This window comes from Orbicella franksi, chromosome 1 (genome assembly GCF_964199315.1).
Source record: "Orbicella franksi chromosome 1, jaOrbFran1.1, whole genome shotgun sequence".
NCBI classification, from domain to species: Eukaryota; Metazoa; Cnidaria; class Anthozoa; order Scleractinia; family Merulinidae; genus Orbicella; species Orbicella franksi.
In genome coordinates, this window is record NC_138145.1 from 41,801,705 (window position 1) to 41,826,295 (window position 24,591).

Sequence of the window (24,591 nt, forward strand, 5' to 3'; positions counted from 1 at the left end):
GGGTAAGAAAAAGACCTCAGACTCTAAGTTTACCATTAATATTCATAATACCTGTAAACATTTTCTGCGTTGGCGATGAAGCAGTGGCGTCCGTATGTTCAACTAGCAAAGAAAGGGAAATTCTCTTTGTATAAATGGACATAAATGGCCTGAAAGTCCTGAAGCATTTCTGTTCTTCTCTTAATTATAACGTCTCAGAGTTAGTCAGAGACATGAATTGCTGCGAAGGCATTCGGGTCTTTGACTACAAATTACGAGCTACGACACACTTTTATCTCTAAGAAGCGATGACCTTATTAGGTCTCCAGATTGTTACGATTCGACAGCAGTCAAACGCAAAAATCCAACGTGACTTCCGGCTTTCGTCGTCTCGCAGCTTGTAGGAGTTTAAAGACAGAATGTGCAAGACCTTGGTAATAAAACGTTTTCAAGAGAGAACACGAAAACCAAATTACGAAACCAAAAACTAAGCGGATAGCAATAGGCCATTTCTGAGTTGCCTTTTGCCTCTGTGTCAAAACGAGTCTCCGTGCGAAACCATTCAAATGAAAATGAATTCCGCCTACAGGTTAATTTTCATGCAAATCGAACTCATTTAAATATGAAAGGTTTTGCACTGGGATTCGTTTTGGAACAGAGTACAAAGTAACTCGGAAATAGCATATTACTAAATTCTATATTCATACGTGGTGTACAAAGCTTGATTTATAAATATTATGAACGTGCAAATAAAGCTTGTTGTCGTTTGAGTCGGATATAAAAGTTCAAATCACCAGCACTAGTTTCTGATACTGGTAATGAACCTTTGAAACAAAACTCGTCAATGTAAATGACTAAGTCATGAGACAGCTATTTCCTTACAATTCTTGCCCATCAACTAAATTTCCCATCTAGTCATTCCCCCATTTCTACATTCTCGAACATTCGTTTCCAGGCTTTCTTATTTCCATGCTTCCATGTTCTCCCATCCTTCCATTGTAGAAGCAATTCGAATCAACTTCCTCAGAAAGAAGCATGAAGAAAAGACGGTGACACAAAATTTAACATTAAAAATTCAAAATACCTGGAATGGTTGTTTCCTTCTTAACAGCACTCTCTGGTTGATCTGGAAGACCTGGAAAGGAATGTTAAGTATTTGTTATTTAACAATTATTCGCCTCAGGCTCAGTGAACATTGATGAATACTCAATATTCACCAATGTTCACTGAGCCTGAGGCGAATAACTGTTTTAGTATAATTCTCAGAGGTGAATATCAAGGACTTCAAAATAACGGACTAAAACATAAAAACACAAATTCTTGGCTTTCAGTTTGGACTCTATCATGTCGTTGTCCCGCTAAGCTTTCTACGTAGTAATCAACCTTGCTTCATTGTTATGTTTTCATTTTTGGCTGATCAGATCTTTTACAGATCCTGCGTAAACCGGCAGCATTTTCGTTTGCGGTCTCTGGCATCATTTTATTTAGTGAATATAGCGTCTTATTATATTTCTCAGGTAGTGCGCACGCTGTGATTGGTCAATTTAGCGGGCCGTATTCTACTGTACGGCCCGCTAAAATTTAAAGCTTTTTTTGCTGCCAAAATGTTTCGTGATTTATTACCAAGTGTTCTCAACATTTTTAGCAAGTAAAGTTTAAAACTTGCTTTTATTCTGAAATTGTGTATTAAAACCTGCTGAGGGTCACTTAACAACTATTTCAAATTCACTGTTTTTGTTTTCGTGGTTGAAGCCGTTCCTCGTGAATAGAAATCGTTCCCGAACTCTTAAGACACGCAGTAGAAATATAATAAATATCTTCCTAACCTCCTTCTCTCGGTCCGTACTGTAAGTTACGGATCCTCGTTTTTCCCCTTCGATTTGTGGCCATAAATCGATGGGGAAAAAACTCAGTCCGTAACAAAAGACACATAACTTGCACAAGCGCCGCACAGTGAAACTATTTCTTTTACTTAATGATCGTGTATTCCATATCACTGTCATAGTGATATCGACCTTTATAATCCATGAAATATTTCCGATAGCGAGCAATTGGTCTAAACTCGTCACGTGACTAAAATTGGGGAATATCTGAGCACGACGGCGGGGTCGCGCAAGATGGCGGTCGTACTTCAGCTAATAGGCTGATTTAGCAAGGGAACGGGAACGTCACTTGCGTCACGTGACTAAAATTGGGGAATATCTGAGTGATAGCGTACTCACGACGACTACGGCGGGGTCGCCCAAGATGGCGGTCGTACTCCACCTAATAGGTTGAAAGCGACGTTTATAGGGTCCTTATTTGATATTGGACATCCATGTTATGATCGATTAACACCTGTCAAAACAAGGTATCCGCTAACCAGTATCACGTGACCATATCGCGAACTCAAGTTTAGCGTTCATCGAGGTCACGTGTTTTTTAAAGTTGGCCGCTGACCAAGAACTGGTTTTCGATCGGATCACGGGCTCATGTCAGTTTTTTGTTTTCACCAGGGCTGGGTTGTTCGGAAGCCGGTTGATGCTAACCCAGGATTAAAAGAGAACCCAATTATAAATTTTTCTTCTATACAAATGTTTTTCACTGCTTTTGTGATTATTCAAACTCAAAACAGAAGACAAAACAATACACAGAAAACCTCACCGCAAAGTTACAAAACTAAAATTAACAAATTGACGTCAGTTTTTTAATGCGTCTGTCCTCTTATTGATGATCAATTGCGTCATAACATTGTCAAAGTGGTTGTGAGTGGTTCCGCAGTAAACTTTGACAAGGAAGTTTATCATCAATAAGAGGATTGACGCATAAAAAATTAACGTCAATTTGTTTTTTACAATAACAAGACCCTAAAATGGTCAAATGTCGGGAATAAATGAGGGGAAAAGACGCCATAAACTTGCCGTAAACAAAAATATGTGAATTTCATTCAAAATGACGCGAACATTGTCAATAGCTTTTCTCGCTTTTTCATTGGCTACTTAAAAAAGTCCATTAAATCTCATTGGTTAAAAAAGTTGACAGTTTGACAGCTGAAAGTTGGACTTGAAAGCTTGCATAAATTAAAATTTTATCCGTGTGTACTCTTATTGAAAAATGGGCCAATCAGCGCGCGAGAAATTAGGCAGTTATTGTGAAATTAAAGTCCTTGCTTATCCTGGGTTAGCTTAAAGTCATTCCTCACATTTGCATCGCGCATCCTTACTGCGCATAATTTATGGCGTCATTAGCGCGCGCTCGTGCACGCGCACATTGAAAACATGACGGATTTGCCGTGATATTGAGCTCTGTCAGTTGAAAAATGGCCCTAGCTCACCAACGAGCACGGGGACCCCAATTTTTTTTTCCAGTCATTGTAATCAACTAATCATAAGCTTTGCGTGAGAAAAGACTGATCTAATTTCTATTGCTGAAAATTGAATAAATAAGAAAAATAGTAGATACACTGTGGTCTTTCCTATTTTGCAGTCGGTAACCACGTCAAGAAATTTGGTTCAAATTTTTAATCAAGGATTTAGCTTTCTGTCTGAATCAAACTTAAAACGTTTATTTGTGTCCGACACATTGCATTGACTGTAGTTTAATGCGTGTTCTTATGAGTCCGGGCTCACAAAGATGTTACAATTACTGGGAATGCGTTCTTATGATAAGCATTAAATAATGCCAAAATGGGGCATTTTCAATGCCTCACTGCTCCTTGATGAGCATGGGCACCCACCTTTTTCATTTCAAAATTGAAGTTATCATATGAAAAATATTCAGTGGACAAAGTTTGAACAAAAATCTATTGTAACTTTTATTTCAGAGGAATTACCTTAATAGGCCTTTGAAAAACCCGGCCCAGGAGCTCCGCTTTTAGGCTTGTCTAAATCTATATATTATCCCCAATTTTCAAAACTGCGCGTGTTGTGCAGAATGTATGGGGGATAATAAACACAAACGCTTGTCTAAATCTATATATTATCCCCAATTTTCAAAACTGCGCGTGTTGTGCACAATGTATGGGGGATAATAAACACAAACGCAATCGGATATATGTCGTTTAGTTGGACATTCTCTCTTCCTCAAAGCTCACAGTTTCCCTCGAGCTAAGCTCTCGGAAAACTGTTCGCTTCTCCCAACAGAGAAAGTCCCCGAACAAATATCCGAGTATGTTTTCGCGCCAAATGGAAGTTATTGTTTATAATAGCGCGGCAAATATTCTAATGCAGGAGCATGACTAATTACCAACATTAATTTCTAAACAGTCATCCCGTCATTTTTCCCGTTTGTTTATAAATGTATCAGTTAAGTTTTACCGCGTAAGTTACAAGGTAACCTTTTTCGTGGCTGAAGATGGAATCTAATCTTTCTACCTTCAAATATCGTTACGTCTACTGACCTTCATCTTGGGTTGATTCTCCCAAGGAGTCTAACTTTTTACGGACGTTTTTCACTTGATGTCCCAATTCCTCTTTCAGGTTTTCTGCGACGGAAAAAAAAAACCAGCTTGTCAGATTTAGTGTGGGAGGCGCGGTGGCCTCATGGTTAGTGCGCTCGTCTCCGGATCGAGCGGTCTGGGTTCGAGCCCTGGCCGGGGACATTGTGTTGTGTTCTTGGGCAATTCACTTTACTCTCACAGTGCCTCTCTCCACCCAGGTGTATAAATGGGTACCGACGAACTTAATGCTGGGGGTAACCCTGCGATGGACTAGCATCCCATCCAGGGGGGAGTAGAAATACTCCTAGTCGCTTCATGCTACAGAAACCGGGATAAGCTCCGGCCTGATTGGCCACTTGGCTCGCATGCAGACTTTACCTTGTCAGATTTAGTTTAAAGCTTTTACAGGTTGCTCTTAAGAGTCCCTGTCCATAAAAATGGAAAATAACTCGACAAGGGTCGAAAATTCGATTTCGCTCATATTTTCATGGTAGATAGGCTAGGGCATGACAAAAACTACTGGATAGTTTTTTCAGTTTGGCAAAATATCCTTTTATTTCAAAGAAATATGCAAATTACCAACTTCCGTTAAAATCGTCATTTGACGCACCATTTTATTAAGCAAGTTTGAGAGCCTGGCATGCAAAACCACATCATTCTTCCGTCTTTAAAACACTCAAATATTTTTGTGCAATGTTTAAATGTGTACTGGGTTGGTTTTAGGTAATGTTGCGTTGTCTTTTTGGGTGCAAAATAATTAAATTTCGAAGACATGTATTTCATTCACTTAAAAGTACTTCGGGTATATAATAAATTTTCACCATGTGCGAAACCTTTAAATGGATTAAGCTTCTGGTGGTTGAATCGCAGAAGGATGATCTACAGATTCCTGTAAAAATTTCTTTGGGCAAATGATTGTGAGCGACGCGAGAGTTTTTCAAAGAACGTTAAATATGCAAATATTTGACCATTCCTTCGTCAAATTTCAATTCACGGACGTATATTTTAACATGCGCCGCATGACTTGACCTATCATAAGTTGAAATAGACACAGAGCTGATAATTTCGAAATGTTCTAACCTCATTTGCTGTAAAAGGCAGGTCCAAAGCCGATTTGACGTGTTTCTCTCACCATTCGTCGCACATAAAGCAGAAGTTTGCTTTTGTTTACACAACGTCCGATTACATCACCAACTGTCAACTTATTTAATGGTCGAATACAATGTATCTGTGACCCTCTTTCGACACATATGATCACCACTGCATCTAAGTCAAAAATTGCTAAGTCATTTGTAGATAGTTGCTTGCTTTGCACTACACCAAAATATTACATTTGATCATCGTGGTTTGATGGATTGAATCCTTGCTTGCAGCGGTTCCTTGTTCGTCACGCAATGCTGTCATCCCATTTTAGGGGGTAGTGGTAGGACAATTTCTATCCTAATACATAAGGCTCTGTAAGGCTGGGAACCACTGGGAGCACACAATCGTGTTGAGTAGGAAGAGATTAAATTGAGAAATGAGAAGAATGAATAGTTTACCGTTGCCCGTGTTGTTATCTTTTACTCGACCACCGCTACCTACATGCCCTGCGTAATACTGTAACGCTAAACTTATACCTAGGTCTTTTCGCGCTGTGCAATTATTTTTGGTTTACATGTAATACAGTGGGCTACCCCCGGGGAAATGGGTGGTGACCGCTTAATGGGGCTAGCCGCTTAAATAGAAGTTGGTGTACCTTGAATATTTAATTTTTCACTATCGGGTTATAAATTTCTTGGTGAACATGGAGTCAATTCAAGACAATCATGATAGACGTGTATTTGAATTATCACTCGTCATGCACCTTCAATTTCAGACTCTTATCTGCCATCGCCCTTTCCAAAACAAAGTTTTTAAATTTTGGGTGGCCGCTTAATAGGGGTAAAGACAATAATGAAACCCTTATCGGAACGACCAAATGGTGGCCGCGGAGGTAACCGGTCAATAGGTGTTTTATTTACAATATTTTACTGACAATAATTTTGGACCGTATTGACACTAGTCCTCTATTTTCTGTTACAAACAGACCAATGCCTCGCCCCCAGGCAAACAAAATACGCCAAATAAGATGGCATGGCCAGGGCTATTTACTCACGTAATTACTAATCAAATTTAGTCTGTTTTTCTCACGAATTAGACACGTTGCGATTTCCTATTTTTATTTCAGCTAGTTCTTGCTTCATTGATCTATAATTTGTTTTATGGCGATTTTTTTAAAATTCTAGTTAGTACAGGCACTAGTTTGGACAGAGGCCACGTACACTATAAAATACGATTATATAAATATGCACATATTATTATATATATGAACAAACAGATGAACAATGATTAAATTGCTTCATTTATCCTGAGAGTGCTCTATACAAAATAGATCAAAATGTGCAGCATATGCCGTGACAGCATTGCGTGACGAACAAATAACGGCTGTAAGATTGTGCTGCGCCGACACGCTTATCAGCAATGGTCAGCAATCGATCAAACGTATTATTTTGGCGCAGTGCAAAGCAAGCAACTATCAAGAAATGACTCAGCCGTTTTTGACTTAGATGTAGTGATGTTCATATGGGCAGAAGGATGGTCACAGATTCATGGAATTCGACCAATAATAGGTTGACAGTTGGCGATGTACATCGGACGTTAACCTTGTGTAAACAAAAGCAAACTTCTGCTTTATGTGTGACGAATGGTGAGAGAAACACGTCAAATCGGCTTTGGACCTGCCTTTTGCAACAAATAAGGTTAGAACATTTCGAAATTATCAGCTCTGTGTCTATTTCAACTTATGATAGGTCAAGTCATGTGGCGCATGCTAAAATATACGTCTAACCCGTAAATTGAAATTTGACGACGGACGGTCAAATATTTGCATTTTTGACGTACTTTGAAAAGCTCTCGCGTCGCTCACAATCATTTGCCCAAAGAAATTTTTACAGGAATCTGTAGATCATCCTTCTGCGATTCAACCACCAGAAGCTTAATCCATTTGAAGGTTTCGCACATGGTGAAAATTAATTATATACACGAAATACTTTTAAGTGAATGAAATACATGTCTTCGAAATTTAATTATTTTGCACCCAAAAAGACAACGCAACATTCCCTAAAACCAACCCAGTACACATTTAAACATTGCACAAAAATATTTGAGTGTTTTAAAGACGGAAGAATGATGTGGTTTTGCATGCCAGGCTCTCAAACTTGCTTAATAAAATGGTGCGTCAAATGACGATTTTAACGGAAGTTGGTAATTCGCATATTTCTTTGAAATAAAAGGATATTTTGCCAAAAAAACTATCCAGTAGTTTTTGTCATGCCCTAGCCTATCTACCATGAGAATATGAGCGAAATCGAATTTTCGACCCTTGCCGCGAAATTAAGAATTTGTCTGATTTTTACAGGCAGGCACTCCTAACGCCCACGTTTAACAGGACCCTTTTTTTCGTGTCCTTTATTTTTCAGAAGTGTAAGAAACAATGCTGAATACATGACGCAGTCATTATACAGGAGACAGAACAGCTCTCAAGAGATGATTGACACTTGAAATTTCGTACTTCTAGCAAAATAGCAAGATAAATGTTCCCTTCTTCGAATAGCTTTTTTAAGTATTTTAAGTTCTTTGAACTTTGAACTTTCCTTGGTCAACGTTTTTATTTTTACGTTTGTTATTGCTATGATTAATTATTTGCGTGTGCAAATAATTCCATGTTGCAACCTTTCACTGTGAACTAACCTGCTTCTGGGTTTATCTCCGTTAGCTTCCCCAAATTTTTCATCTTTTCGTTCGCCTTTTCTACTTGATTTTGCACTTGTTCCAGTTTGTCTTGGGTGTTTCCTGGGGTTTAAATTTAATTTACTTCAAGGGTTAATAAAATGAAAAAACACTCGGCGTAGGTGGGGGAGTTACTCAGGTATATTAGTGACGAGAACGTGCGAGTAAGGCCAAACTGTTGGTCCAAAAATTTCTTAATAGGCTCAAACGAGACCCAAAACAGAATATAACCCCCAAAAGGCCCTTTTTTAAGCACGGGAAAGGACGTCTCATTGTCCACATGTGGATGAAGTTGAAGTTTGTAAACGAAACTAGTGCAATATTATTTGAAATTTGCAGTCCTTTAGAGAGTCTGCTAAACACAATATGACTATTCACTCTTGTTTTATATGAGCAATAGTCAACTCGGTTGCGCCAGATATAGACGTTGAGTATTCGCTCAAAGGGAACCCGTGTTTGAAGTGGATGTTTTGCAGCATTGTATTATAGGCATTGTACCATTTGTAGTTCTCCTATGTTTCAGAGGAAGATGTAAATAATACAATTTCTACTGAAAGGAAATTGACTGTTATGCTGCTTTGAAATCCCGAGGTTCAACGTACTGACGAGCGTGTGTAAAGACCTGCAAGCTTTGATCAAACGGCAACTCAATCCGCACGCGATTTTACTAACCCGTGATGTGTCGAGAGTTAATTGGAAATCGGCATTTAAAGAAAATTTGGTCAGAATTCTGCCAAAACATTGAATCAGATTATTCCCTTTTGATTTCTATGAGATGACAGTTGATGAGGCCTTCCACATTTTCAGCTATCACCTCATGGAAATCTGATTTATTCGTAAAGGTTACTAAACAAAAGGGCAATGCAAAGTCATTTATCTTACCAAACGAAAGGTGCAGCATCTTTTTCACAAGACAATCACACTGCTTCCGCCAGCTGTACTTCTCTGCATACTTTGCACGAAGAAGGTTAGCCTCTTCAAGTCGAAGCTCTCTACCTTTTTTACGGACGGTGTTGATAGCCTTGGCCCATTCTTTTGGATCTTCGGAATCAACTACGTGAGAGGTACCTGAAGGAATCTCCTTCAGAGCATCTCCAAGTCCTGAGTTACCACTCACAAGTACAGGAAGACCAGCAGATAGAGCTTCTAGAGCAGCCAAGCCAAAGCCCTCAGTCCTCGATGTCATGATTGCCAGATCGACCTCACAGAACAATTTGGCTAGCTCTTCCCTACTTTCCTTAAAGCGGCGAACAGTTAGCTGACTTGGGGAGAGACCATGCTGGAGTAACTTTTCTGCCACTTCATCCCCTTTTCTTTCTGGTACTCCAACAAGCATGAGCTGGTAGGATGGGTCTTTCAGTTCGGCAACTGCCTGAACAGCAATGTCATATCCCTTTAACTTGAAATCTTCGCCATCACCTCGTCCAAATACCAGAACAGAAAACTTCCTTCTTTCTTCAGAGGCTTGTTGAACATTGTCAAACTCCTTGAAAATGCTTGGGGTGATATTCATAACATCTTGATCTTTCCTACTGGAACGGAGGTAACGAGAGTAGGCATCTGCCAGCTTGGGCCCAACAGCGACAACTTGATCAGCCCGCTCGCAGAGTTTTACCTCTTCTTGATGTTTTTCTTCCCATTTCGAAATTGCCCCTTCATTACTCTTGTACATCCCAAGCTCTTCAGGAGCTGTGTGGACAACTTGAATCCACTTGCAATCATGCTGTCGCTTTATGAGTGGTATTTGTCGACCAAGGTGAAGTCCGTGTCCAATTACACAGTGAGGAAGATGACCTTTGGGTAAAGAAGTCAACCAATCAATTGGCTCAAAACCTGGAAGTTCTTCTGCTTCAATGAGCTGAACACTGTGACTACGGGCATCTTTCTTATCTTCTTCGCTACATTTGGGAAGAAAGACATAAACCTCCACATTAGGGTCTTTTGCCAATTGTACTGCAAGTTCTCTGTTGATGGTCGACAAGCCAACCTTTGATGACTTCCATTCACTACTTAACAGAGTAACTGCCAATGTTTCGTCACAGGACAAGCTTGGTTTTTCATCTTCCACGACTTTACGAGTTGTGGAGGCCACATAATGAATGGGCGATTCCTAAATCAAAAATTTGAAGATGAGGAAATTCAAGAGCTGCATAAATATAATAATCAATTTTCACTCACAAATTGAAAAGAGGTGGGTTCTCGGCTTGTTATCTTAGACAGTTAAATCTGCCACAAATTTCTTTACAGAAATCCTCAAGAGAAAGGTTTGAAATGAATTATGAACTTATAAAATGTTAATTGAACTTAAGGTTACTCCAAACCTTTGCGGGGCTACTTTTTCCAAATTTTCTTTTTTCCAACCAAATTGAAGTTTTTTATTCAAGGTAACATTTCCCAGAAAATGAAAATAAAATATTAAACATTAACATTTCATAACCTTTCTATTGATGTATAGTTTGTGGAGGTTTCCTTGAAAACAGCGTGCGTACGAATTTTTTGCTAGAGGACACCAGCGAAGGTTTGGAGTAACCTTAAAGCGTTGTACTTTTTCTGAATGCTATTGCTAGCCTATTCTTAGCACGAGCTTAAAAAATAAGGCCCAGTTCAGACGCCAAACTTTTCATGAGTCGAAACTCCGAAGGCCGCTACACTCATATGCCAAAGCAAACTCGATTAAGGACCTTCGCGCTAATTGTCTCAGCGCATCCTCACAGGGAGTCATCAATTCCGATTAGAATATGATTAAAGGCTGAACCTACCTTTATCGCGCGTGTTTTGTGTTTTGATGCGGCCATTTTGAATTTTTAATACGCGGTCACTAGTGCGAAGTCTGGAACCGAAATTTAAGAAGTCTGGGACGGGCGGGAAAATTCGCAAATTTTCGAAGGAGCCTAACGCTCACCGACGATAATAGAGCTCCGAGAAGGCTCCGAGCGATTCCCGTAATTGTCGGTTCCAGACCTCGCACTAGCAGACCGCGCACGTATTTAAAAATCAAAATGGCCGCCACAAAACACAAAACACGCGCGATAGGCCGCGCGATAAAGGTAGGTTGATCTTTTATTCATATTCTACACGGATGTGAAGGCTCCCTGTGCAGCCTTACTGCGCACGCAAATTCACACGCCACGTCATGCATCGAGCGCGCGCGATTGTTACTACTAATAAATAATGGTAATTGAACTGAGTGGAGTGCAATTTGGTCTGAAATCATACGCGTGATTTCAAAATCGAACGAGCGCGTAGCGCGAGTTCGATTTGAAATCACAAGTATGATTTCAGACCAAAATTGCACGACATGAAGTTCAATAGCCACTTTATTAGATCCATTTTGAAATCGCACAATTTTATCGCCTTAATTTTTAGACTTTTGGTGTATTGTTCCAGTAGCCGGTTTGTTAAAAAAAAAGCGGAACCGGAAACGCCTTTACGTCTCATTTAGTATGCCAAACGATGTCATGTGACGAAAACTCATCCGAGCATGACAAAGAAACAAGCGGTTTTGAAGTCAGAACGAAAATAGTCTGCTTCAGGTATAAAAGTTCAATTCTCGTCGCTTGAATCAATGATGGAAGGTCTTTCTTTCTTGTGTGGTTGAGGCTGAGACTTTTCATTGTCTTTGGAGAAGGAATTTGAAGGTGCATCCTGCGTAATTCTGCGATGGATTTCTTTTGAGTTGTGAAACTCCCTCGAGTGCACGATGCCCAGTGGATGGTACGTTTTTTTTCTTTCATACCGTTTAATGGCATGATTTTAAGGGAGTCCAGCTCGTTATCATCTCCGTTTCTTTTTGTGACCTCGGCGAAGGACTCAATACTCAGGACCTTGTCAAGTTCTTGCGGCGCCATTTGTTTCAAGATATTTCCAAGATGGCAGGACTAACACCAGCTTCGTAAGACGTTCATTCATTCCCTGTTTTGTGGAGCGGGGTGTATTTTGACTATGTTTATTCACAGCGACAGAGCTGAGCTCTTTTGTTGCTTCGTTTGAAACTGCCAGAAACCTGGAAACATCTACCTTCTTGAGATGGCCCTGAATTTGTTGTTGTGTGGTTTTCGTTTGTTTATGTTTTACTGGACTCGGTATCATACGGATTTTGAGCAGATGTTGAAGAAAAATCGCCAAAATATTCATCAAAATGGACACTGAAAGTTGGAAACTTCCATTAAAGTAGGTGTTCAGCCTGAAGGAGCTGACAATCGTCATGTAGAAACTGTAATTAATTACATTCGTCAAGTTTTTTGGAAAAAAAAAACACAATAACAACAAAGTTTTGGCTATACTAGTTGCTAAATTCCCCACACAATGGCTTTTTGCCTTTCATTTTCCTGAAATTTTATTGTTTACTTTAAACTAATATTGAAATCTGATTTGTTGTTTTGTTTTACTGTTCCATTCTCAATGGCTGAGAAAAAGATGCGATTTAGAGCAAAAAATAGTGCGATTCGTGAATAAATCGCACCATTGAGAGCCAATTAGATTGTAAGGATAGCCAGTGATTTCAAAATGGATTTAACAAAATGATTAATTGATAGGGCAGACGGCTACTGCTATAGCTTTGCCTGGATTTAACGATCTTGGACGTACGGTAACCCCTATTTTTCTTTTGATGGATCACTTTCTCTACCGTTTTTTACGTTTTGTGAAAAAATGAAGAGAATCTATCGATTAGAAGTTTGAATTTTCTGCGAAATGCACCATCGAATTCCGTTCTTTTTAGCTCCTCGTTTATCTGTGCGGCGGTTTCAAATGCCTCTTGAAGGGTAAAGTTTTGTGAAAACGTTGGCAACATTTGGAATTATTTACGCAGCAGACCCACTTCTACAAACTATGACTAAGATCGTTTGCCTCCGTTGACTCACTTTCGATATTTTTAACTATAAACCCCTGTGGACCATGCTGAATTACGTGCGTCAATTTATCCAAATCAGGGTAGTTTTGCACAGGCTTTATCTTTGAAACGAAGTCGGTGACCCCCAATTTTTTTTGCATTTCTGGCACAAGTTCTGAATCCAATCCGTTCTGAATTCAAGAACTCTGTCCAAATCGAAAATCTGTGACAAATATTTCGCTGTTTATAGCAATACTTATAGGGAAATCGCAATCGCAAGGTTCACTGGTTGCATTTAGAAAGGTTTTCTCCTGGTATCGAGCTGTTAATAAGAAATCTCTTAAGCTGGGCTATTATCATGAAGAAACAGCAAAAATGAATTTACGCTGAGGAAACCCGCTTATTGAGTCCCGTTTCTCATAAATCGAAGGCATAAAGGGAGCTCCGAAACACCACGGAGTTTTTGTTGCCTTTAATAGGGGTGGCAAATGGTCCTTCAAAAACTCTGGGTCTCATAAAATTTTAGTTGAATTTGACGGGTCTCGCAGTGTCGCTTTTTAGCCGTTAGTTGCTTCTCACAGTCCCGATTTTTATACGAAGCTGACTCAGAGTCTTGATTTTTCCCGAGGCTAAGGGGCTTGAAGTCTTGATTCGTTTGTTTGGTTTTACAAATGACGTCTTCTCATCACTTAATATTGAATTTCAATAGAGCAACTTTCAAATTCTCGAGGAAAAAATAATCCTGACTTCTCCTAAATTGTCTGAATTCCACAAAAAGCTTCAAAACTTACCGCAAGTCATTTTGGTGCCAGAAAAAGTTATTTTGTTCAAGGATATCATAACGCAGTGTGTTATAGCCGAATTTCCAGTTCCAGCCAGTTTCCAGAAGCTGGCTAAAAGGCTAACAGGGGGAACCAAGAAAGCACACAACCCATGAGAGCTCATCATGAAGCCCACGGAGTCGGATAACGTATCAGTTGTCCCCTGTGGAACAGTGTATAAGCACAAGTATTCCAGGTGAACTCACTCACTGCCCATCATGCCCACTGGCGCACAGGGTAGCAACAAAGGACCTCCACAAGTGTCTGTCTCCGACCGGCTTTTGAATGGAGCTCCAGCTATCGCCCAAGTCCCTCATCTCTGCCTCGACAGTGCGTCGCCATGTATTTTTGGGTCTGCCAAGCTTGCGCCTACCCTCCGATGTCCAGTGGAGTGCCATCTTCGAAACCGAGTCTCTCTCCCTCCTGATGACGTGACCTATCCATCGCCATCGTCTCTGCATGATGATGGTACCAATGCACTCTTGTTCGCGTTGTATAAGCAGATCCTTGTTGGAAATGGTCTGAGGCCAGAAAATACGAAGGACGTTTCACAGACGTTTCGTGTGGAAGGTCGACAGCTTTCTCAGATCACTTTCTGCCATTCGCCAGCATTCTGACCCATACAAAAGGCGTAGACAGAACACAGCTATGGTAGATCTTGAGTTTGGTGCGCCACACATTGTTTAGCGTTTTAATTTGAAGGAGTTCCTGGCTTCGTTTAGCCGGCTCTGGAAATATATGCCTGCTCTGCCATCATATCTGACAATGCTATCTGTAGTGTTTGTAAGGTACATTTCGGTGCATCATACATAATATACTTAAGCGCGCAATGTAAGTTGGGAAGTTGATTATTAAAGCAGCATGGCGGACTTCTAGATTGGATTCGTGTGTCGTATCCGTTCATAGCAATAATCCAGTTCCATCGGTTGTGGAACGTGACATCTGGCGACGAGGATTGAAGTTGCAACTGCCCAGACCATGGCGTCAATAAAGATAGACGATTTAACGAGTGTAAAACCCTTCGACCCACATGGTGAACCTTCAGGCGTGGGAAGGCGATGGCAGCGTTGGTTGAAAAGTTTCTCGATGTATGCCGACAGCAAAGGCCTGCTCATCGAAGCGGATAAAGCGGATAATAAAATCCAGAGGAGAGCTTTACTCCTTCATTCTGCCGGCGAAGCTGTTCAAGAAATTTTCGAAACGTTGACTGACACAGGCGAGGCGAAAGATTACGAAAAAGCGGTGAAGGCTTTGAACGATTATTTCATTCCAAAGGTAAATTCGACTTACCAAAATCACCTGTTCCGCAGCATGGAACAACAGGACGGCGAAACTGTGGCTCAGTTCGTGACGCGATTGAGGCAAGTGGTCAAGGACTGTGACTACGGCGAACAAGCCGAAAACCAGATTCGTGATCAAGTCGTGCAAAGATGTAAATCACATGCATTAAGGAGGAAACTACTGGAAAAAGGTGAGAAATTAACCTTAGAGCTGTTACTTTCGACGGCAGCAAATCACGAGCGAGTTCAATCACAGCTGGAGAATATGGAAGGCAGAAAGGATGTGAATTTGGTCCGCGACAAGCAGGAAGACAAAGACAAGGAGTCTGTAAAGCGAGCATGCTACAGATGTGGAAAAGTAGGACATTTTGGACGAGACTCTGAATGCCCTGCGAAAGGAAAAACTTGCTATAAGTGTGGAGGAGCTGACCATTTTGGTTCGCAGTGTAGAACAAAAACAGCCAAACCTCCCAAACCTAGACGGGAAGAGAAGACAAAAGGAAAGAAAAAGAAGAAGTCAGTCAGGTATGTGGGAAGTGAAAGAGATGAAGATGAGTATGCATTTACTGTGAATTCCGCTACATCTCCTGAGAAAATAGATGTGACTGTGGGCGGAGTTGTAGTTGCAATGCTGATTGATTCGGGTGCGAGCACCAATGTGATTGACAAAAATCTGTGGTCAAAGTTAAAGCAAGACAAGATTAAGTGTGTGTCGAGAAAGAGTGATAAGAAGCTTTATGCGTATGGCAGTAAACAGCCGCTGAACGTTCTAGGAACATTCTCAGCACTGGCAAGAGTAGAGGGGAAAGAAACCGAAGCCGAATTTGTTGTTATTAATGGTGAAGGGGCAGCACTGCTTGGAAGAGAAACTGCCATACAGCTAGGCGTGTTGAAATTAGGAACCCAGATCTGCACAGTGACATCTAATGAGACAATTATGTCCGATTACAAAGAAATCTTTGAAGGTGTGGGAAAGTTAAAGAATTACCAAGTTAAGTTGCATGTGAATCCAGATGTACCTCCTGTGGCGCAGCCAGTCAGGCGCACCCCATTTAGTCTTCGAGACAAGATTGAAGAAAAGATTGAAGAACTGGTAGCCATGGACATAATTGAACCGGTAGAGGGCCCGACCCCGTGGGTTAGTCCAGTTGTAGTAGTCCCAAAGCAGAATGACGAAATACGCCTTTGTGTAGACATGCGAAGGGCTAATGAAGCCATTATCAGAGAACGTTATCCCATACCCACAGTGGACGAAGTGCTCCAAAACCTCAACCAAAGCACAGTGTTCAGTAAACTGGATTTAAAATGGGGTTATCACCAATTAGAACTCCATCCAGATTCCAGAAGTATCACAACGTTCACTACACATTGTGGTCTATACCAGTACAAGCGCCTTATGTTTGGGATAAGCTCAGCTCCAGAAGTGTACCAGCATGTCATTCAGCAATCATTACAAGGCTGTGAAGGTGTTGCCAACATCTCAGATGATATCATTATTCATGGGAAGAACACTGAAGAACATGACAGAAGATTGCAGCGAGTTTTGGAGAGGCTGAAAGAGAAGAATCTCACGCTGAATGCAGAGAAGTGCAGGTTCCACATGACCCAGATGGTGTTCATGGGACTGGTGTTAAGCGACAATGGCATTGGCCCTGCGGAAGACAAGGTAAAAGCAATTGTTGATGCAAGAGAACCGCAGAGTGCATCAGAAGTCAGAAGCTTTCTGGGACTGGCAAACTACAATGCTCGTTTCATTCTGGACTTTGCTACGGTCGCAGAGCCATTGCGCAGATTAACCAAAAAGGGTGTCCGTTTCGAGTTTGGAGAAGAGCAGAAGAACGCATTCAGTGAGCTTAAGAGGAGGTTATCAAGTGCAGAAACTCTTGGTTACTTTGATAAAAATGCCAAGACACTAATCATAGCAGACGCAAGCCCGGTAGGCCTCGGTGCGATCCTCATCCAGGAGCAGCAAGGCAGGAAAAGAGTCATTAGTTACGCAAGCAAGAGTCTAAGCGATGTGGAAAAGCGTTATTCGCAAACGGAAAAAGAAGCCTTGGCTGTTGTATGGGCATGTGAACGATTCCATGTGTACCTTTACGGCATTGAGTTTGAACTGTACACTGATCACAAACCGTTGGAAACAATCTACTCAAGCAGATCGAAGCCGTGTGCACGAATCGAAAGATGGATCTTGCGATTACAGCCATACAAGTTCCAAGTCAAATACCTACCTGGAGAGCAGAATATTGCCGATCCGTTGTCACGCTTACTGCATGCGAACGAGCAAACAGAATCTTCATCAGCGCACAAGGTGTCAGATGAATTTGTCAGGTTTGTCGCAGTAACTGCCACTCCTCAAGCGATGACAACACGTGAAATTGAAGAAGCCTCATCACAGGACAGAGAGTTCGTGGAATTGCGTCAGCACATTAAAGATGGAAACTGGAAAGGTGATCAGCACAAGCAGTATATACCAGTATGTGGTGAACTGTGTGTTATTGGCAAGTTAATTCTTCGAGGTACCAGGATTGTCATTCCGAGCAAGTTGAGACCGAGAGTACTGAGCCTTGCCCATGAAGGACATCCAGGAATTGTCAGTATGAAGCAGAGATTGCGATCAAAGGTATGGTGGCCTGGGATTGACAAGGAAGCCGAGAAGTTTTGCAGAACCTGTCATGGCTGTCAGCTTGTAAGCAGTCCGGCAAACCCAGAGCCAATCAAGTCAACCCCATTACCAAGTAGCCCATGGCAAGATTTGGCCATAGACCTATTAGGCCCATTACCATCAGGAGAATCTGTCTTAGTCATCGTTGATTACTTCAGCAGATACTATGAAGTGGAAGTCATGCGTTCGACAACATCAGAGAAAGTCATAGAGTGTTTGGAGAAAATCTTCACCACACATGGACTACCTCAATCACTTCGAAGCGACAATGGTCCACAGTTCAGATCAGAAGTGTTTGAGCAGTATTTGGAGGATAACGGCATAGAACACAGGAAGACCACACCATTGTGGCCACAAGCGAACGGCGAGGTGGAAAGACAAAACAAGTCCCTCCTCAAGAGAATGAAAATAGCTCAAGCTGAAGGAAAAGAATGGAAGAAGGAAGTTCGCAAGTATTTGGTAGCATATAGGTCAACCCCTCATACTACCACAGGTGTGAGTCCAGCAGAACTCTTGTTTGGCAGGAAGATGCGTACTAAACTACCTGAATTGAGAGAGGAGAGTACAGAGAGTGAGATGCGAGACCGAGATCGCGAAATGAAAGCCAAAGCTAAACACTATGCAGACAAGAAGAGGAATTCCCAGGAGTCAGACCTAGCTCCAGGTGACAAAGTCTTAGTGAAACAAGAGCGCAAAAACAAGTTGTCAACACCATTTGCTCCTGAGCCTTATGATGTTGTAACCAAAACTGGGAACAGTGTTGTCGTTGAATCACCAGAAGGCGTTCAACTTATGCGAAACACAACTCATGTAAAGAAGTACGAGGAAGCATCACAGAATCCGGGGGAAACAACTCCATTGCTTGATGTTGCTGATCCTGTAGAACCGGAAGCAGAACAAGAAAAACTGAGCAGCCCGGTTATGACGAGACCAACAAGGGCCAGGAAACTGCCGGAAAGATTTAAAGACTTTGTTATGACCTGAGCGTCATTGTTAAGGACTCTGTTTTGACTTGAATGCTATTGTTAGAGACTCTGTTATGACTTGATGTCATTATTGACTGTTACGGTTCAAAAGAGGAGAATTAATAATTTTTATGGCCAGCCGTTTTGTGAGTTTAAGTCGTACTAGGTTTTTAGTTGACTTTCAATTGTGTTGACATTTCCTTAAGATCATAGTAGTTATACCGAAAACGGAAGGGATGTAGTGTTTGTAAGGTACATTTCGGTGCATCATACATAATATACTTAAGCGCGCAATGTAAGTTGGGAAGTTGATTATTAAAGCAGCATGGCGGACTTCTAGATTGGATTCGTGTGTCGTATCCGTTCATAGCAATAATCCAGTTCCATCGGTTGTGGAACGTGACACTATCCAAGTACTCAAATTGCTCAGTCATAGGGAGATCTTTTTCACCTATCTTGATTGGTTGAGGGCTAGAGGTGTTAAGAGCCATGACTTCTGTTTTGGTGAGGTTGATGTTGAGTCCTTGTTGATGAGCATAAGTACTTAGTATACTTGTCTTCTCTTGCATGTGGCAGTGGGTGTAAGATGCGAGTGCTATATCATCGTTGAAATCCAGATCCTCTAAGGTGGAGATGAGGGTCCACCGAATGCCCCTGGGTTGGTCTTTCGTGAAACGACATATCACTCAATGACCAAGTTAAATAGAAATGCAAACATTACGCAACCTTACCTAACTCCTGTTTGGACCTCAAAGCAGATATCACCGCCCTTGACACAACAAGAGAATGCTTTGTAGAAGCTTTGGCTAAGTTGGACAATCTTCAGGGGGACACCATAGTCTTGAAGTATGCGCTACAAGCTCTCTCTGTGTACACTATTAAAGACCTTTTGGAAGTCTACAGAAGAGGATATAAAGCTGCCTCTACCACTCTGTGCACCGCATGTTCAATGATATTATGTAGGGTGAATATCTGGTCAGCACAACCCCTGCCTCGGGCCGTACTCGAGACCGAGGGCACAGTTTTTCCCAATACGGATCGACCAAGGCCGGCAAATAACGTGTTTATTTTTTTTCTCTACGGTATTGCTTGGAAAGCAACTTTTGCGATGAGTTTTAGTTGAAGCTGTTCAGTTCAAAACTGGCGTACACGTCAGTTTAATATTTCGGGCACGAAAAGCGACAAAAAAGTTTGATATGTTGCCAGTTTGTTGACTGAATGATTTCATTTTACGTTGTTTTATGGTGTAACAAAAAGCTTAAAAGTTGCTAAAGTGTTGAATGTTTACATTTGACATTGTTTTATGGTGTAACAAAAAGCTTGAAAAGTTGCCTAAGCTGGACATTTCTGAGCGGTCTGTATTCGGTATCCGCATGGGAAATTTAGACCGCTAGAGTGGTGCGCAATTGGCCAATCAGATTCAGGGATTTAGGATTCCGGACTGCTGAGAAGAGCTGGAGGAAAAAATGATATCTTTTGATTCCTGTATGCGAAGCTGGTGGTTTTGATTTGCCCGCTTTTGACGCGATGGAAAGCGGTCGAGTGTATTTTAGTTATTTTGACCTATTTTGCCAGTTTTTACCATCTTGAGCAAATAATCCCCGCTAAAACCACCGTCAATGTAACTTGCAGCCTAGACCTTTCATAGCTCTCTATAGTAGCTTATAGTAATAATATTGACGTTGGATGAATGATGTAACTGCGGGACCTAACTGGCCAAACGTGGCGCGGTTGTTTACGCGATGCCATTATTGAAGTTTTACTGATAGACTAATAACGAATTATCGGCATATTGATATCTAAACATTTTCAGTAGAATTCTACTAGTATACTAATGCAAATGCTGTAATCTGATTGACTGAGCCATTGAACACTATCAGCCATTAGTGTGCAGTGGCTGGAGGTCGCCTAGGAAATGCGACGTTTTTTTCGTTTTTCCAAATTTTTGGAGGAAAATTTTGATGCAAATGGATAATTAAATTCCCGAGAAGTCTAAACGAAGGATATATACGGTTTCTTGACTTTTCAAAAAGTTGAAATTATTGACAAAATAATGCGCGCGTGCACACAACTTCAAATTTAAATGACAATTCAATCCGAGCGACCTTTTTCAGGCGCAAAGTTTAATAACACGTCAAGAAATAATTGGAAACCGTTATTTGAACTTAATTATAGCAAGAATTCTACTAAAACAATTAGATTATTCGTTCTCGATTTCTATGAGGCGACAGTTGATGAGGCCTTCGTCCTCATCAACTATCACCTCATAGAAATCTCGAGCTCATAATCTAATTGTTAAATAGAGTACTTACGTGATTCGTGCTTTCGCTTGCGATGGGAAGACCTTTTGTTCATTTCGGTTTCCTTCATGGTTTACATGAACGCTTCCAGCGACTTCTACTGAGTTCAAACACAGCTGCGCTTTTTTTTGACGACTTCCAGACAACTGGAGTAGTAAGTGACAGCGTGCCAGTCAAAAAAGATAGGGGAAAGGCCCAAGCTCAACCCCCTGAACGGAAATTAGGTCATGACCAAGAAAATAATATAGTTTATTGGCTGTTGACAGATTTTCAGATCTGATGTCTCGATACAGGCGTTTACAACAAAAGGCTCCATTGTAAGACTTCTGTAAAGGTTCATTCTAGCTCATTGTCATAGCTCTCAACTAAAACGGGGACTCGATTAAGAGTCTGGACGTCTCGCGCTCTCATTCCAAAACACTTTGAAGTCTCTGTCTCGCAATTTAAAAAGTCAAAATGTCTCCGGCTGGAAAGGAAAAATGCTCGTCTCACTGTCTCGCAAAGTCTCGTATTTTACCATTCGCCTTTTAATTTTGGCCACGAATCCAGCTTCATGCATGACTTGTCACGCCACTCATTTTTGAGCCAATCACGAGTGCCGTTATATGAAAAATACATTACAGTAATTTATGCATCAGGTTCGGCACATGAGGAGAACACCGTATGAATCAGCCGCCGCTGTAACGTCGCATATTGCGACAGACCCTGCCGAATTTAATGTGGTTTGCCGCACCAAACCTAACCTGTCGAACCAGACTGATTCAGACGCCGCTCTTCTGCCGCACTTAACTCATCAGTTGGGTTCGACGCATGACTGGGGCGGCGTTTGGACTGGCCTAAGTTACAACAAATGTGAAAGCAGTATTCTTGAAATAAAAAAACTCTCTTTTTAATGCAGAGTGCACTATTGGGATGGTTTAGGGGTCCAAACCCACTAAAGCGATAACGTATTAATAAACTTGCATTTTTTGTTAACTGATTAATATCAATTAATTAACGCATAAATCAAAAATTAAGTTACCGCTTCTTTCGAGTCTCCGCCAGGATATAATAAATATTTTGCATTAAAGGTTAGACCACCGAAAGATGTTTTCTAGTTTGTGACAAGAAAATTCTGTGGCGCCAAATGAAACCGCAAATTAATTTAATCATATCTCAAAAGTTAACGTTTTGTGCATGCTTCCAAAAAATCTGAGTTATTTGCCTCAAAGTGAAATGAAATGTTAACTTTTACAATGAGATTTCATATAATCACATTAACTAAGATTTGTAGAAAACTGTAAGAACCAGCTGACTCGTGAAGATCACTGCAAAATAACCTTTCTGTATTTATTATTTTGTGCCATATGTGAAGGGAGATAAGCCCTTTTGATGGATAAGACAGCTCTCTAGCAATCACATGCATGATCTGTTTATGAAAGGAAGTTCTGGCGACTGCCATTGAGAGTTTATATTCCTGCCAACTATTTCCGAGTCACAGGTTTCTCAAAGAAAACCCATACATAGCCGAAGATCTCCGAAGAAATTTCAACTCCCCAACCATAACATCATCTCCAGAACGTTTGCTTTCAAAACTTGAGATGCGGTGGAACTCCATGGACTTTTCTTCTATTACATCAGTAAATGAATTAATATCGATTTTTTTTTTTGGAAATTTGCAGTTATGGCTGCACTACATGAAGCTCAAATTCTCTAGCTAAAAATTTAGCCTTTGAACAGGCTCCCACCATTTGTTCTTCTTTAGACTGCTCTCGGCCAGCTCCTCTCATCTCTAATTTTGTTCGTTCTATAACCCAATCGACAGCCTGATCACAGGCTAAGTGTGAGCAGGATTAGGATCTCTTGGTGTGAGAAATTTGTCCATAGGAGTGGTTTAGGCATGAGATCAACGTTTTCCACCCTCATTTATGGACTCTTTTTAAAAATTGATATTTTTTTTTGCCTTCCGTTCTTTGATGGCCATTTCTGGAGAAAATCCCAAAAGTCAATGGGTCATATACAAGATAAAACTGCTTCACATTATAAATCATGAACCAAAACATGTCGGCTGAGTGCACTTGATGGGCGAGTCACTTTATGAAAAAGGGGAAGATAAAAAACGCTAAGCAAAATATTGACCAGGCTATAAAAAAGACATTACCTCTTTTCGCTTGGACATCGCAGAGAGCCTTTAGAGAATGACTTGCGTGGGTCTCACTGAATTATATTTTGAAGTATAACCTAAGTAAACATTGTTATAATGATCAGTACTTGAATTTAAGACATTAAAAGGAACGATTCTTTCTATCTAACAACAAATAACTATGCACTTATCATTGGCTTTCGCGGGGTTGAACCCCAGGGGAACTCCCACGTAAAAAGGACGGGGGTGCTCATCGGAAATTTTGAAAAGAACCCTTAAAAGGTACCAAGATCCTGTTTTGTGGACGTGGCTTGAAATTTTTTCACCGCTAAGAGGTACCTATTCCAAAACAACACATGATTTCTTGTCATTTCTTTTCGGCTCAATACCCTTAGGGGTACTGCAAAAGCTCCTGCTTTAGACCTTTTGAGACTGAACACCCTAAGAGATACCAAACGTACTTTTTTAACCCCTAAAAGGTACGACAAGCACCCTCCCGTCCTTTTAATATTGGGGTCCCCCTTTGGAATATGCGGGGAATGGCAAATTTTTGACATTTGCCTGTGCTTGCGAGGCAGCGGTATTGTTTAGTTCTGGAAACGAACGTGTCAAGCCCCCAGAATGAACCCATCGGACATCGCTTTTAAAATCCTAGATGAACTTGCCGTATGTTATTTGAATGGAATGTGTTTTATCCTAATACCCATGATACAGTGGGGTTGCTGCATCCAGATTAGGGCAAGGAGAGCAAAAAACTCGACAAATCCGTCTGTTATACTGCAGAAACACAGCCGTGTAAATGAAGGTACTCTAGCTTCTTAGCCCCCGGGCGAAGAGGATTTCATGTGAAAACAAATCTCAAGGGGCACTAAGGATCGACACCAGGGAAAGCCAATGATAAGTGCATTTTAAAATGCATGTACAGCTTTTGTGACATCATAGTACGCTGGACAAAGCTGTTCTGGATTGACGTTTTACAACAAAAAATTAAAACAAACAAAGTGACCCAAATACCCAAATACCCAAATTTTGTGATTTTCTTAAACATTACTAAATTCCACACATAGAAACTTATTTTTACATTTATCACGCAAGAAAGCCTTGCGTTACCCCTCGTCCAAATTTGGTAACTGAGTCACAAAAGTATGCAGAATCACGTGATTTTTGAGAAAAAAAGAGTCACATGTGGAGTGTTGTTTTGCAAAGAAACTCTACGTGCTGGTGGATTTTTTTGTGAAGATTTTGACAAGAAAGCATGAAAGAGACTTACAACTTATGTGGGGGAAAGACGATACATGTCTTCCCTAAGTGATCTTCTTTAAAGTCTCACTGTTCTTGCCACAAGATCGGTCTTTCACCTGTTTCAGTTGAATATGGCTGCCTTTAGCTCGCCCTTCGTAC

The 24,591-nt window shown here is 40.9% G+C and overlaps 1 protein-coding gene across 1 annotated transcript; it reads right to left on the bottom strand.

Moving 5' to 3' along the window:
* Nucleotides 1-4: 4 nt before the first annotated feature.
* On the bottom strand, nucleotides 5-23,281 carry LOC145481533 (uncharacterized). The gene is made up of 6 exons (XM_081460028.1): nucleotides 23,209-23,281; nucleotides 9,089-10,316; nucleotides 8,168-8,269; nucleotides 4,358-4,441; nucleotides 1,064-1,114; nucleotides 5-102 (listed from the first exon to the last, which is right to left on the bottom strand). Exons 1-6 carry the CDS (start codon nucleotides 23,224-23,226, stop codon nucleotides 17-19), a joined length of 1,569 nt encoding a protein of 522 aa, XP_081316154.1. The 5' UTR covers nucleotides 23,227-23,281; the 3' UTR covers nucleotides 5-16.
* Nucleotides 23,282-24,591: the final 1,310 nt, after the last annotated feature.

Excerpts from the sequence above, each read along its gene's own strand:
- LOC145481533 (XM_081460028.1), bottom strand. Across the intron at positions 8,270-9,088 it reads GATGCTGCACCTTTCGTTTG|GAAACACCCAAGACAAACTG; the intron begins GTAAGATAAATG and ends TTTAAACCCCAG. Across the intron at positions 4,442-8,167 it reads GGAGATAAACCCAGAAGCAG|AAAACCTGAAAGAGGAATTG; the intron begins GTTAGTTCACAG and ends TTTCCGTCGCAG.